General features: G+C 38.6%; 1 protein-coding gene across 1 annotated transcript in view; it reads left to right on the top strand.

Annotated features, from left to right (window-relative positions):
- Positions 1 to 13,002, top strand: part of LOC126969706 (nuclear receptor corepressor 1-like) — a 154,682-nt gene extending 141,680 nt beyond the window's left edge. The window contains exons 15-22 of the mRNA XM_050815253.1: positions 2,340 to 2,512; positions 4,885 to 4,981; positions 5,449 to 5,648; positions 6,612 to 6,774; positions 7,676 to 7,890; positions 8,276 to 8,443; positions 9,602 to 9,804; positions 11,363 to 13,002. Of these exons, the coding sequence (XP_050671210.1) occupies positions 2,340 to 2,512; positions 4,885 to 4,981; positions 5,449 to 5,648; positions 6,612 to 6,774; positions 7,676 to 7,890; positions 8,276 to 8,443; positions 9,602 to 9,804; positions 11,363 to 11,517 (1,374 nt within the window). The 3' untranslated portion in view covers positions 11,518 to 13,002. The remainder of the gene's footprint in view (positions 1 to 2,339; positions 2,513 to 4,884; positions 4,982 to 5,448; positions 5,649 to 6,611; positions 6,775 to 7,675; positions 7,891 to 8,275; positions 8,444 to 9,601; positions 9,805 to 11,362) is intronic.
- The last annotated feature ends 1,005 nt before the right edge of the window (positions 13,003 to 14,007 follow it).

Raw genomic sequence — 14,007 nt, forward strand, 5'->3', positions numbered from 1 at the left:
GAGAAGAATGTATAAATCTGTCATTAATTTCGGAAATCACATAATATTTTTCATACCTACAGAATTGTAATCAATTTTTAATGTTTGTCGTAATATTGAACAGGCTTATAGAAGCGCCGAATATCAAACGCCGTACCGACAACCAGAGCGCGAGTCCCCCAACCAGTACAACAAACCGAAGCCTGTGGCGTCACCCCGGCCCGCCATCAAGTTGCCCAACCCCAAGGGCTCCATAACCCTGGGCACGCCGGTGGAAGCGCGGTTCGACGCCCAGCGGACGCCCTCCGATACCAAAACGGGCTCGATAACAGCCGGGACGCCTGTTCACAACCCGCACCACCTGACTGACAAGAGATACGTGGACACCAGGCGGAGGAGCCCGGGGGGTGCTTACTACGGCACCATAAACCAACCCCGGCCGCAATCACCCTCATTCTCAACAGTAAGTTACAACATTTAGCTTTAAAACTAATTAAAGCTTGCTTAGTCTTTGAGTAAGATGAATTTATAATATAAGATGAAAAGGTTGTCGTGTATTGGAAAACTATATCACTTTCGTATTAGTCGTAGATGGAATTTTTCATTTGCTCTTTTAAACGCTTAACTTCTTTTTCAACAACTGTAAGTGTGCAGGGAAATAACAAGCAAAAATTCATAAAAATCAGATGTTTACAAATTTGCAAATTAAAGCCACCCATGGCTTAAAATCCCAGTTTTTTATTTGTTTTATTCGATTTGATAGAAATCTAATATTTATTTCTATAGTCACACAAGATTGGTTGTTATTATAAAATTACCAAAAATAAAAAAGGTTTATCCAACGAAAATCGCTTTAAAAATTTCTTTCAATTCATAGTTTTATTCATAAATCGCTACTTCATCGCCCCACCCTACTCATTCCACGCCACCGGTAGATTTGGCCCTACATTGATGTACTTTCTTTGTAGATATTCTTATATTAATAAAAAGAAGAAAAAACGTTTTAAACGAACATCACTTGACTTACTTTTCTTTTATATAAAGTAACATTACCGTGGTTGCAGCAGCAGACGGCAGCGGGTGCCGGCGCCGTGGCCCGTGGGCCGTACGGGCTGGAGCGGCGCCAGATCATGCTCACGGACTTCATCACGTCGCAGCAGATGCACGGCGGAGCGCGGCGCGAGCGAGAACCGCACGCCGCGCCGCACGTCGCGCCGCACGCCGGGCCGCACGCGCGGCGCGACGCCGTGTCCGTCATCCAGCGGAGCCACACGTACGCGCACCCGCACCCGCCGCCCGGTGAGAACCACATTACTGGGCTAGTGATACAACTTATGTCTCAAGGTGACGAGCGCAATTGTAGTGCCGCTCACAATTTTTGGGTTTTTCAATAATCTTGAGCGGCACTGCATTGTAATGGGTGGGACGTTTCAATTACCATCAGCTGAACATCCTGACTTTCAAGTTGTGTGACAGACGGAAAACACTATCTAAAAAGATTCTGCCCAGACATCGTCTCTGATAAGATCCTATTTATTTTAGTACATTAAAAAAGAGTATACGTCTCAACTATTATATTACTATAAGTCTCAACTACAATAGGTATTTTACGACAAAAACGCGGACTCATTAATAAAAGTAATAGTAAGTACGTATCATAACGTTATTAATAAACACTTCAGGTCACGAGGCGTTCACGTCGCTAGTGAACGCGGCTTCAGCAGCTGCGGCTCTACCGGTGCCCCGCTCCAGAGAACAGGACGCAGATCATCATCACCACCATCACCAGCATCACGACATCAGGTGGGTTCTTTGATCACCCATATATTATAACAACACCAAATAAATATTTATTTATATAATGCTAAATTCCATCATCTTTTTTAAGGGTATTGAGGTATGTCAAGGTAGGGTTTTCTCCGATTTATATGAAAACAATGGGTTCAATATTCCACACAACATTTGAATAACTTCGAGGATGTTTGTAGGTTTTCCCACATCGAAAGAACGTTGAATAAACTTGCAGTGTAATATGAATTATCGAAAACATAAATCTAAAAATTATTGGTACATGGTGGGATTGAATGTTTGCGCTACTGACACTCATTCATAAATTTTAATGTAATTCCTTAGGTCATTAATAGTTTTGCGACGGATCTCCTAACATTAGCTATGTCACATGCTAGCTCTTTCACTTAATTATATAAAGAGCTGTTAAATATAAAAACACAATTATATGAAATATAAATGTTTTTTACAGAACAAATCGCGAGTTGTCTCTCGCTCAGAAATATCCGAGTAATACAGGTCTGGGACAGAACCAGCCGGGATGGGCTGAGTCTGAACGCAGACATTATGAGAGAGAACGACAACAACAGCAACAACACCAGCAACAGCAGCAACAACAACACCAGCAGCATCAACAACAACAGCATCAACAACAGCAACAACAACATCAACAGCAGCAGCAGCAACAACATCAACAGCAGCAGCAGCAGCAGCAACAACAACAACACCAGCATAATAGGGAAAGGTATACTCAACTACAAATACAGTTTTAAATAAATCATATTTTGTGTCAATAAATAATCATAATTTGATCAATTGTTATAACATACTTAAAAGAGATCGCTTTATCTGCAGTGCTGCAGGCTGATTATGCTTTTTGTGTTATACTTGCCTTGAATTCAGAACAAATATCCTTCTTAAATGAAGACACGTTGAAAAATAATCGCTCTCTTATCTGATATTAACAATGGACTTGTGAGTAATACGCCCATTAATTGGTGATTTACTCTTAAAATACAAAAATATATATATTTTATCATTATTTATACTATTATCTTATACAATATTTATATTTTATATTTATATATTATACTGTTTAACTCTATTTTCATATCAAATTCATTTATTCCAAAAAATACTTTATCTTTAAATGACTGGGCTTCCGTCGATTTACACAAACGTAGACAAACAATGTATAACTTATATGAAGAGAGGCGATTTAATACAAGTGCAAATTTAAAAAATTATGTAAGGTTATATTCTAAGTCTAAGTCTCACAATATAAGTTTAAATATTAAAAATAGCAATGACAAAATAAAAACAACTTGGAAAATTATAAATGAGGAGATCGGTAAAACAAATAAGAGAAATAATGAGTTCAAATTAAAGATTGGTAACAGTAACATAAAAACGGATTCTGAAATAGCAGATACATTCGAAAAGTTTTTTACTGATATACCGGTCTCTACGACAAAATATCTAAATTCCTTACCTATATCTGCAATGAAACTGCTACAGAAAAACGTATCTTTATGTAATACAAACTTTAAATTTAGGCATGTTGATCGCATAGAGATTATTAAAACGTTTAGACTAATTAGCGTTAAGAAAACTAAAGATCTCTGTTAACGTAGTGAAATCTGTAATAGAAATTGTAGCCACAGACTAAGCTTTAATTTTCAATAAGTGTGTAGATTACGGTATATTTCCAAACCGAATGAAACAGAGCAAGATCACTCCTCTATTTAAGTCGGGAGATAAAGCTGACCCCACTAATTTTAGACCCATATTACTATGTACTACCAACCTTTAGCAAGATTTTCGAAAAAATTATGTTAATGCAATTAATTAACCATTTTTACAACAATAACCTCATTCATAATACACAATATGGTTTTACTCAAGGCCTTTCAACTAGTATCGAGTTAGTAAGAAATATTTTGGATGCTTGGGAGGATTCATGTGATGCAATTTTGTGATTTATCCAAGGCATTCGTCTGCGTCTATCATAAAACCTTACTTAAAAAAAATTATCACTATTGGGTCAGAGATATTTCTCTAAATTTAATAAAATCGTACTTGTGTATAGTATATATTCATAGAGTATAGAATAGTATTCAAAGAGTAGACATTAATGGAAAAAGATCAACTGGCTCTATAATATCAATGGGTGTACCACAGGGCTCAATCTTGGGTTCTTTTTTGTTCCTGGTTTACATCAATGATTTACCATATCATATTCAAAATAAAAATGATATTATACTGTTTTCTGACGATACATCTTTGTTATTTAAAATAACACGCCAGCAAAAAAATTTCTGTCAGGTTGACGACGACATTGCTGAATAAGTAAATTGGTTTAATGTTAATAACTTACTTTTAAACGAAAGGAAAACAAAATGTATAAGGTTACACTTCCAAATATAAAGCACCAACCAACACCTATAAAAATTTATAATGACAAACTTGATGTAGTAGAAACGACAACAATCCTAGGCATTACATTAGACTTTAAGCTACAATGGGGTGCTCATATAAAAAAACTTATGTAATCCACTTAGCTCTGCAGTATTTGCGATAAAAAAATTAGGCAGCTGACAGATGTTGAAACGGCTAGACTTGATTTCAGCTACTTTCATAGTGTCATGTCTTACGGAATTATATTGTGGGGTAGGGCTGCAGATATTGACAACAAATTTGTGCTGAAGAAAAGAGCAATTTGAGCAGTCTATAAAATGCGTTCAAGGGGAGTTCATTGAGAGAAAAGTTTAGTGAAATTAATGTTATGGCAGTACACTGTCAGTACATATATGATAACTTCCTATACACTCATAAACATATCAGCCAATTTAAAAAGAATAGTGATATACATAGTGTCAATAATCAAAACAAACATATACTCGCAATTCCATCTACTAGGCTACGTAAAATTGCTAAATCTTTTAAAGTGTGTGTAAATTTTATAATAACTCCGAAATGATGTTAAAATATTACCGATTAAAATATTTAATTGTATCGTAAAAAATAAATTAACATCTAAGGCCTATTATAATTAGCGTCCTCACGGTCATCCTAGAAAAATGTTGTGCTAACGTGACATTGTTGTGTTTGTGACAGAGAGCGTATGGTGGTGGGGCGGTCGCGGTACGTGGTGGAGGAGCGACTGGGCATGCACCCCCAGATCGTGCACGACCATCACATGCCGCTGCAACAGGTAATTACCATCATTTATATAGAAGGGAGCAAGATCTAGCACCGATATTACCTCGTTATTAGATCATTGATGTGTTCAGATAGACTGTGGCCCTTCGATAGCTGCAGACTACTATTTTTAAATTTAATCATACTGACTGTTACCGTAATTTATGTACTAGACTAGACTACTAGCTAGTTTATTCGTTAAGAAAAATTTAAATTTATTCAGTCGGATAGGCGACTGTTCTTTAATTCCATCGCTTCTGATCTTACAATGACGTCTAGAACGTCATTGTATTTTACAATATTTATAGATTTTATTTTTGTTAAAATCACTGTCTTAAAAACGTAGTTAAAATTATGAATGCTGTGGTAGCTTATAAGTGAAATAACTCTTATCCATATTATTAATATATTTAAGTTTAAGCTTGTAAAGAGTTTAATATGTTACTTGCCCTAATAAATAAGCGTAATATGATTTGACAGCAGGTGGTGTCGAGCGGCGAGGAACGTCGGATATCCAACAGTTCGTCGTACACGGCCACCAAGGCCCGCGCCACTCTGAGCCACGCGCCGCCCACCCACAACGTGCACTCTCACCCACACACGCACCAACACGCACACCCACACCCACATCAACATCCGCACGCGCCGCATCCCTCCATACCTGTCGAGAGGAAGGATACGTACGTATACTATTATTGCTTTGAAAGGACACAATTTTTTTAAATGTAAAAACGGGACGAGACGAGCAGGACGTTCAACTGATGGTAATTGTTACACCCTGCCCATTACAATGCAGTGCCACTCAGGATTCTTGAAAAACCCAATAACTGAAGACATGATGTTAAGTCTCATTTGCTCAGTAATTTCACTAGCTACGACGCCTTTTGACCGTAACACAGTAGTGCTTAATGGCAGAATATAGGCGCTGTTGTGCTACCCATAATCTAGCCGGAATCCTGTGCAAAGGAGCCTCCCACTGGTGCCACAATGACCGGTTCATATTATTCGAGGCCCACGCTGGAATGCTAGTAAAATAATGTGAACCTGCACTGGAATCTACCATTTCTGTGATCAATACAGTTGACTGGATTGACGATCTATTATTCATTTCAGCTCGCCCATTCTTGTGCCACTGGAATAGTTTGAACGGCCAATCCAGTGCTAGGTTATACGTAGAACAGTGAACATACATTTTGTTGTTTTGATAACAATGAAGTTAACTGAAAACCAAAATCTTTTGTTTGTTTCTTTGTACACAGAACATGTGTGATATCATTTCGGAATTTTATAGTAAACCAACACTGGACTGGATTAACACGCTGGATTACTTAACTGGCATAATGTGAATCAATAAATCTGAGTGGCACGACAATTGCGCTCTTCACCTTGATACGTTAAGATATTGAGTCTCATTTTCCCAGTAATTTCACTAGACACGGCGCCCTTCAGACCGTGACACAATAATGCTTCACGACAGAAATAGGCGCCGGTCGTGGTACCCTTAATATAATCGGCATCCTGTGCAAAGGAGCCTTCCACTGGTATTTTTTACTTATTTAAGCATATGTATAAGTAATTTACCGACTACAAGCATTCAGCTGTCAAGTGGCAAGCTGTAAAGTGTACCGTAACTGTTGTTCCAGGCGGCCGTCGGTGAGCGTGGCAGTTAGCGTGAGCAGTTCCGCTCCGAGCGGCGCGAGCGCGGGCGACAGGGCACGCGCCGGGGACGGCACGCTCACGGCCGCCTCGCTCATCAACGCCATCATCACCCATCAGATCAGCCAGACCTCCGACCAGCGATACCCGGTGATTATAACACCACTTTAATAGTTACTCATGCAACGGTTGGGTAATAAGTAATATTAAAAAACGAACGTGATAATGGTATCACATGAATGTTTTAATACCTAATTATCAATAGTTGCATACAAGACTTTATCTACACTAATAATATGAATCCTTTATAAAGGATTTTGAAACATCATCCAAACGAGTGTTGTAATTTTGTACTGAATTTCATTACAACACTCGTTTGGATGATGTACATTGGGTGTTTTAATGTTGGCAATAAGCTGTTATATAATCTTTAATAGAGGATTTAAAGCATGGGTGTAGATAAACATGTATTATATTATATCGGTCGTTACCTCGATCACAAGTGTCCAAAGTTGTTGAAATAAATAGTATTCAAATGAACCGTACAATTAATAAAGTTTTTTAAACGGATTTTAATGGGAATTTGGATGGAGTGCAGTTTAGTCCAACATGAGAGGTAGGATAGTTTTTATTTCGATTTGGGACCCATAATTATTATTTTTATTTTCAATATTTCTTTTGTATGGACATATTTTCTATGAGAGAATTTAGTGACGCACGGTTTGACAGTTATACTGTGAAACAAATTCATTATAACAGCAAGGAGTATTTTTACGAAATAATTCTTGATGTTTTGAAATATTATTATCAAATTTCTATAAAACAGTATTTTTTTATTATCTCCAGAACAACGTCTGTCGGGTCAGCTACTTATTTATATATGATACGACTTTATTCTATGTGTGAATGCCACTCAACTACTCTTATATCGCTAGGCTAGCTTTTATCGTACAAAAATTAACTTATTCTGTGTGTCTTGATCCTCATTACTACAATAGAATTTACTGCAATAAGATTGCTTTCACTCATACGAAGTTGTCGTTGCTTCTAGAAGATTCTTCGCGAGAACGAGACGGCGCCGCAGCCAGTGGACCGCGGGCCGTCTTGCACCGACCGTGGGCCGCCATGCACTGACCGCGATCGCGACCGTGTGAGTGACCGCGGCCGTGAGGACCCCGTCACGAGCATCAAACTCGGGGACCTCGCTTCAAACATCATAGTCCGGGACTTCAGCAGTCCAAACACCACCTCGCTGTTACATCATAAGTAAGTTCTTTCCACATTAAAGCAATTTAATTTTTTGTCCCAGAATTCTGTGACTTGTGAGAATCTGACAAATAACCGTAATAAGTGAAAAATTTTATCTATATAATAATGTCCATTGAACAGTATCATGCTACCATACTAGTTTTGTGAAGATAATATAATGAATGAGCGGTTTTACATAAATATATATATGTATATGATGTATAATATTAATATAAAGATTAAAAAGATACCCAAGAAAATAAAAGTATAAAATACAACAGTTATTCTACAGTCCATGGAAATGTTTTTTTTAAATATTACATATTAAAAAAAGCTATTGATATCAACTTTTAATAAAGTACGTTTTATCGAACATTAAAAATATTATTATTTGGTGTTCCAGCAACAGATACTCTGTTTCGAGCGCGGAGTCGTACCAGACGTGCAGCGTGTCAGGCAGCGGGGTCGCGGCGGCCGCGGGCGGCGGAGCGGACGACGAGTGGCGCCGTGACCGTGACAAGCACGCCTCCTACTTCGAGCCCGTGTCACCCACCGACACGCAGCCCACCAGGTAACTTACACCACACCAAGGGAAAAAGTCATAGTCAAAAATATTTTATTGACATAAAATCAAAAGATTGCATGTCAACGTCAATCACTAAAAATACATTTCAGAAACATGTTAATTACACAAAAGTTTAAAAAGATATACATTTTTTTAAAATAATGCAATCCCGTAAAATAATACAACGCTGAACCATAAAATCCATAAAAAAAAAAACTATAATAGTATTCAATTCCATATTGTAATAATAATTATATTGTATAAATAACTATAATAGTATAATGCAATACGACATAACGCTATGAAAATAGACAATTCTTGGTATATCTACGTCAGTAAATTCTCGTATCCTTTTTACAGAAAAAGCTGCTGAACTTAATTTACGAATTAAATTGTGTAAATGAGGCGCCCATTGAAGTTTGAAATCTAATGTTACACCTAAAGATACTGCATTTTCATAAATTTTCAAGTTTGTGTCATTAATATTTACTATTGTATGTCTACATTTTGCAACGTAAATTTCAAACGTATTGTTTTAATTTTTTGAATAATAAATTATTCATATTGAACTATTTTTATACTCCTAACAAAGTATTGTTTTCACTGATCTTGCTGACGTTTGATTCTAAATAACAAAGATGTATCATCGGAAAACAAGACTATATGATACTTGTTATTTATAAATAATGGAAGATCCTTAATATATACCAGAAACAGGAAAGGTCCCAGTATTGAGCCTTGAGGTATGCCCATTGAGACCAAAGAACCAGAGGATTGCTTTCCATTTACATTAACGAATTGGATTCTTCCTTGTAAATACGATTCTAATAGTTTAAGCGAGACTCCTCGTACACCGTAATGATATAATTTATTAATAAGAGTCTCATGGTGAACATATCAAAGGCTTTTGTCAAGTCACAAGCTTCAAAAATATTCTTTATTAATTCGAAACCAGCATCAGTTGTTGACGAACCTCGAATAAAACCAAATTGTTATGCATTAAGTTGTTGTGTCGTCAACTGCAGTAAAATAAAAGTTATCGACGTGGCATTATATCATTAATTTAACGGAACGGACTCGTGTAAAAATAGCCCGTCATAGTTGACCAAAGGGAATTAATGAATCACTACGTCAGTTGACTGGTATGTATGTACATTGTTTCAGTCGGAGTAGCGACAGCCGGCAGTACGGCGCGGGCTCGGTGTCGGGCGTGTCCGGTGTTCGCTGCGGCGTGCTCACGGCCTACGACTACGTGACGGCGCGGATCGTGGACGTCATGAGGAAGAACGACGCCGACGCCAAGCTGCCCTTCACCACGCCCTACACCTACCCCTACTCCGCGCTCAACGTGGCCACGCCCACCGACCGTGAGTACACACATTGATAACATGTCGACAACATCTGTGATGTGATATTTAAACTTAAAAGTATTCATTTGGTTATAAAAATTCACTTTTAAGAGAAGTTTTTATTTGTTAAGTGTATTATAAAAAGTTATGAATTTGATAATGCTGGGGCTTATTTAATAAACTAATACATACAGACAATAGGTTTATGATCACAAAATGACAACAATCTACGAGTACATAGCTGAGTTCTAATTCTTAACTAAGTTTCCCCTTTTTAGGATATTAGTACTCCCATTAGTACATGTGTGTGGTCTGATGCTGTATTCACTATTATCCCTTAGGGTGTTTAAATATTTTTATTCAAATGCCTTTAGAAAACCAATGTTGAATCTTCAATCATTTTTACACTACAACCATTTGAAAAGCTGCTTATACATATACTAAATTCGTCGCTCTGTTTGGATTATGTATTTTTCTTCAGTTTCTCTGGAAGTTGGCCTGTTTTCATTTGCAAACACCCATTCATAAGATTGCTGTTTTTTTCGGGTTTAAAACAATAAACCCACGTTTCCAGAATGTCCGCGGTCGTACTTCATTAGCATCTGTGAGCACCATTCCACGCGAACCCGCTTTTGCTCTGATGTTAGTTCACGAGGGATCCAATGACAACAAAGTTTCTGAACTTTTAATTCTTCATGTAAAATTTTCTGAATTTGGCTCATACCAATCCCAATAGTCCTCGAATTGTCACATAGGTTAACCGCGGATTTGTTTCAATGAGTCGCTTAACAGAAGCAACTTTATTTTCGTTTACGGCAGTTGAAGGTCGTCCGCGATTCGTCATGTAAAGAAACTCAACCTTTCTCAAATTCAACAATTCGCTTCCTCGCGGTACTCAAGCAAGATGCTTCTCTCTCAAAAGAATTTTGAAGACGAGCGGCACAGTCTTGCTTTCTTAAAAATTTTTCGACCTAATTTCATTTTCGTTGCGCACGTAGAACTTTAATGTGTGATAAAAAACAATTGACAATTGATTCTTATTATTACTAAGAAGGTTGCAACGTTTCATAAAATATAACATTCGAAATTGAAATAGTTCCGATTAGCTAGAAGTGCAAAACTTTTAGTGTGTCCCATGTATACTTTATGTAACAATCAATAGGAACAAACATAAACTTGTTATGTCTACTACTCGGTTGGGTCGAGTTAGTAAGTTTCTTGTTGGGCGATGTATGTGTTTCTACAATATGACCCCAGAAATTGTACAAAACAGATGTGTTACGAAATTTAAAAGAATTGTTAAAAAACGTTTGTGTGGAAAATGTTACTATACCATAAACAATTTTCTTAATGACACTACGGACTGAGAATAAATTAATTTATAAATGTTTATTGTATGATATCACAATATAATCCATATTTTATATAAAAAAAAAGGCCGCCGAGTTTCTTGCGCCCATTCTTCTAAGGTCTGAGGCAGTCTCTTTTGAATGGGTGGTAGTTTTTTGACGTTCTATAAGTGATTTTGAATTCTGTTTTGAATAAAAATATTTGAATTTGAATGTGTGATCGGCAGCGAGCGGCGGCACGTCGAGCGCGGTGGTGAGCAGCGCGGGGGCGGCGGGGGCGGCGGGGGCGGCGGGGGCGGCGGGGGCGGCGGGGGCGGCCGGCCCGCCCGAGCCCGCGCCGCTCATGTCGGCGCAGTACGAGCCGCTGTCGGACGAGGACTGACGCCGCCCGCCCCGCCCCGCGCCGGCCCCCGCGCGCCGGCGTCATCCGGCACACGTGACGTGAGTGTCGCGCTCAATGACTTAACGGACAATATCAAATATTGCAGTATTGTTTTGCAAGCAACGAATTTAAATATCAATAAATATATAGTAAACAGTTGTATAGTAAAAATATGTATGTTATATTTTTTTTTATTTATTAATTGGCTAGTGTTAGTACGCCGTTCTCGCAAGATTGCGATAACTTTACACTACCGATTCGGTTCTGTATGCGCAGTAGAGATCCGAGTATGAAATGTTTCGCCCTGTGCGACCGCCGTAGTATGCGACCCGGATACGCTTGAGTTTTGTGATAAAGTTGTATATATCGCTGTTTGATTTCATGAATGTAAGTTATGTGGTGTTATGGCTTCCGGTTGGCGGGTGCGGAACCGACTTAACAATCGAGCTATTTTTTCATAATAAATAAGGACAGAGAAATATTTATATTAATTATGTGGGTAGCTGGATATATTTTTCTGTCTTAAAAACGAATTTTTATATTAACATTGTGCCGCACCTGATGTTTACGAAGACGACACTGGATGGAGCTCAGTGTATCGGCTAGTGTCAAATGGCAACATTAAATATAACCAGTCTTCCATCGCATTGCCGTAATGTAGACGTTCGTCCATACTTACTAAGTGCTTGTACATTATACATAGTAGATTCCTCGATCACGCGCGGATCGCCAAACTGCGATTAATGTTAATCCAATCCGCAACCGCGATTGTATAACATAATCGAGGTTAAAGCAAACAACTAAATTAGTATAAATTTAATTAATATTGGTAACTGTAAATTTAATTAGTAAGACAAATGTAAATGAATGAATCGTCGTCCGGCCCGGGTTTCGCCATCGCCTTCACTCGACTTAGTATACGCGTAGCATTTTCATTTCACTATTATTGTAAATAGCGCATTATTTTACTTGTACAGCGGCGCCACCCGGGACGGACCGTGCACTAATCGTTATAAATAGTGTATACTACGTAATCGCTAAATTATATACATATTGTAAAAGTGTATGGTTATTATGTATACATCTTGTGCATTTGTAATTATACAGGATAGTTGTAAGTATAATAGAGATTTTTTCAGTTCTAGTAAGGCTGCGGCCGACGGCCCGCCTCCGGCCCCGCCCCCGGCCACGCCCTCGGCCACGCCCTCCACAGTCGAAGGCGACTCATTATTGTTATCGTAATAGGCCAGCTTGACCTTGCATCAGCACATCACTGCCATAATTGTTTATTTTTCAAGCGCGCGTTTTAGCTGGGCGAGGGCAGGCGGGGGCGTGGTCGAGGGCTCCTAGGGCGGTGCGCGGGCGGTCACTATACATTGTGATTTCTTATAACTAATGTAAGTAGACGAAGGAAGTTGATCAGTGTATGTCCAATCAGGCGGAGATACTCGGAATGGACAAAATCAATAAATAAGATTCAGAATATGCATTGTTTTATTTATGAAATAAAGGTATCTGCCAACAAATACCCTCTCAAATATAGACCCCAGTTGAGTTAAATGGAAATAGTCCTATGCCATACAGGATAAGGGTTCATCTCATGTTAAATGGCTGTGGCATCATCAGCCAGTCACAGTATGTTGTGATTTGTATCGTAACACAGACGATCTATGGAGTGGAGTACCGCGGTATAACTACGACCATTGTAACTGCTTTAAAAACATAAATTAAACGTCAAAAACTACCAACCATTTAATATTATGCTTCAGACCTGAGAAAAACGGGCGATTGAATTATGACAGTAATCAGAAGTAGACATATATTATCTAGCATCTTTTTAATTTACTTATTGGAATGCTAGATAACTAGTGTTTCAGGTGGTACGATTTTCAAACTAATTTAAAGGATGACAAAGAATATAATAACAAATATGCAGATTGGGATAGGATGCGTTCTCTTTTTTGCATCCTACCCTTGGGGAAACAAATCTAGCCCAGATTTGTTTCCCTTCGGATGATCCCAGTGCCTGTACCGTTGCAGTAGCCGATATGATACTGCAGGGCATGGATATTTTTATACCAAGCTCTGTAGTACCGATCGCAGGCAGATCACAGCCCTGGTTCGATGCGTCAGTTAAAACCTGACTGCAAAATACAGCCGTATCAGACTTGGGTTGCGGCAAATCGCCCGTGCAAAATCGAAGAGCGTTGTCAAAATCTGAGAGCAGATTTCCAAATACCCGATTGGAACACGTTAGTTCGGTCGAAAGCTGCTCTTGGTAACTTCAACCAGCCGTCACTGCCGCCGGTACACATGAGGAATGACACCCTGGCCCATACGGCATAAGACAAAGCCGATCTTTTGTGCGCTCTTTTTGCTTCCAACTCGACTCTTAACGACAGTGGAAAAACACCAGCGACCATCCCGCGGTGTCCGAGCTTCTGGTATACCTAACACATAGGTGGGCGGCGGCATTCGAAAAGCGAAAGT

This window comes from Leptidea sinapis, chromosome 19 (genome assembly GCF_905404315.1).
Source record: "Leptidea sinapis chromosome 19, ilLepSina1.1, whole genome shotgun sequence".
NCBI lineage: Eukaryota > Metazoa > Arthropoda > Insecta > Lepidoptera > Pieridae > Leptidea > Leptidea sinapis.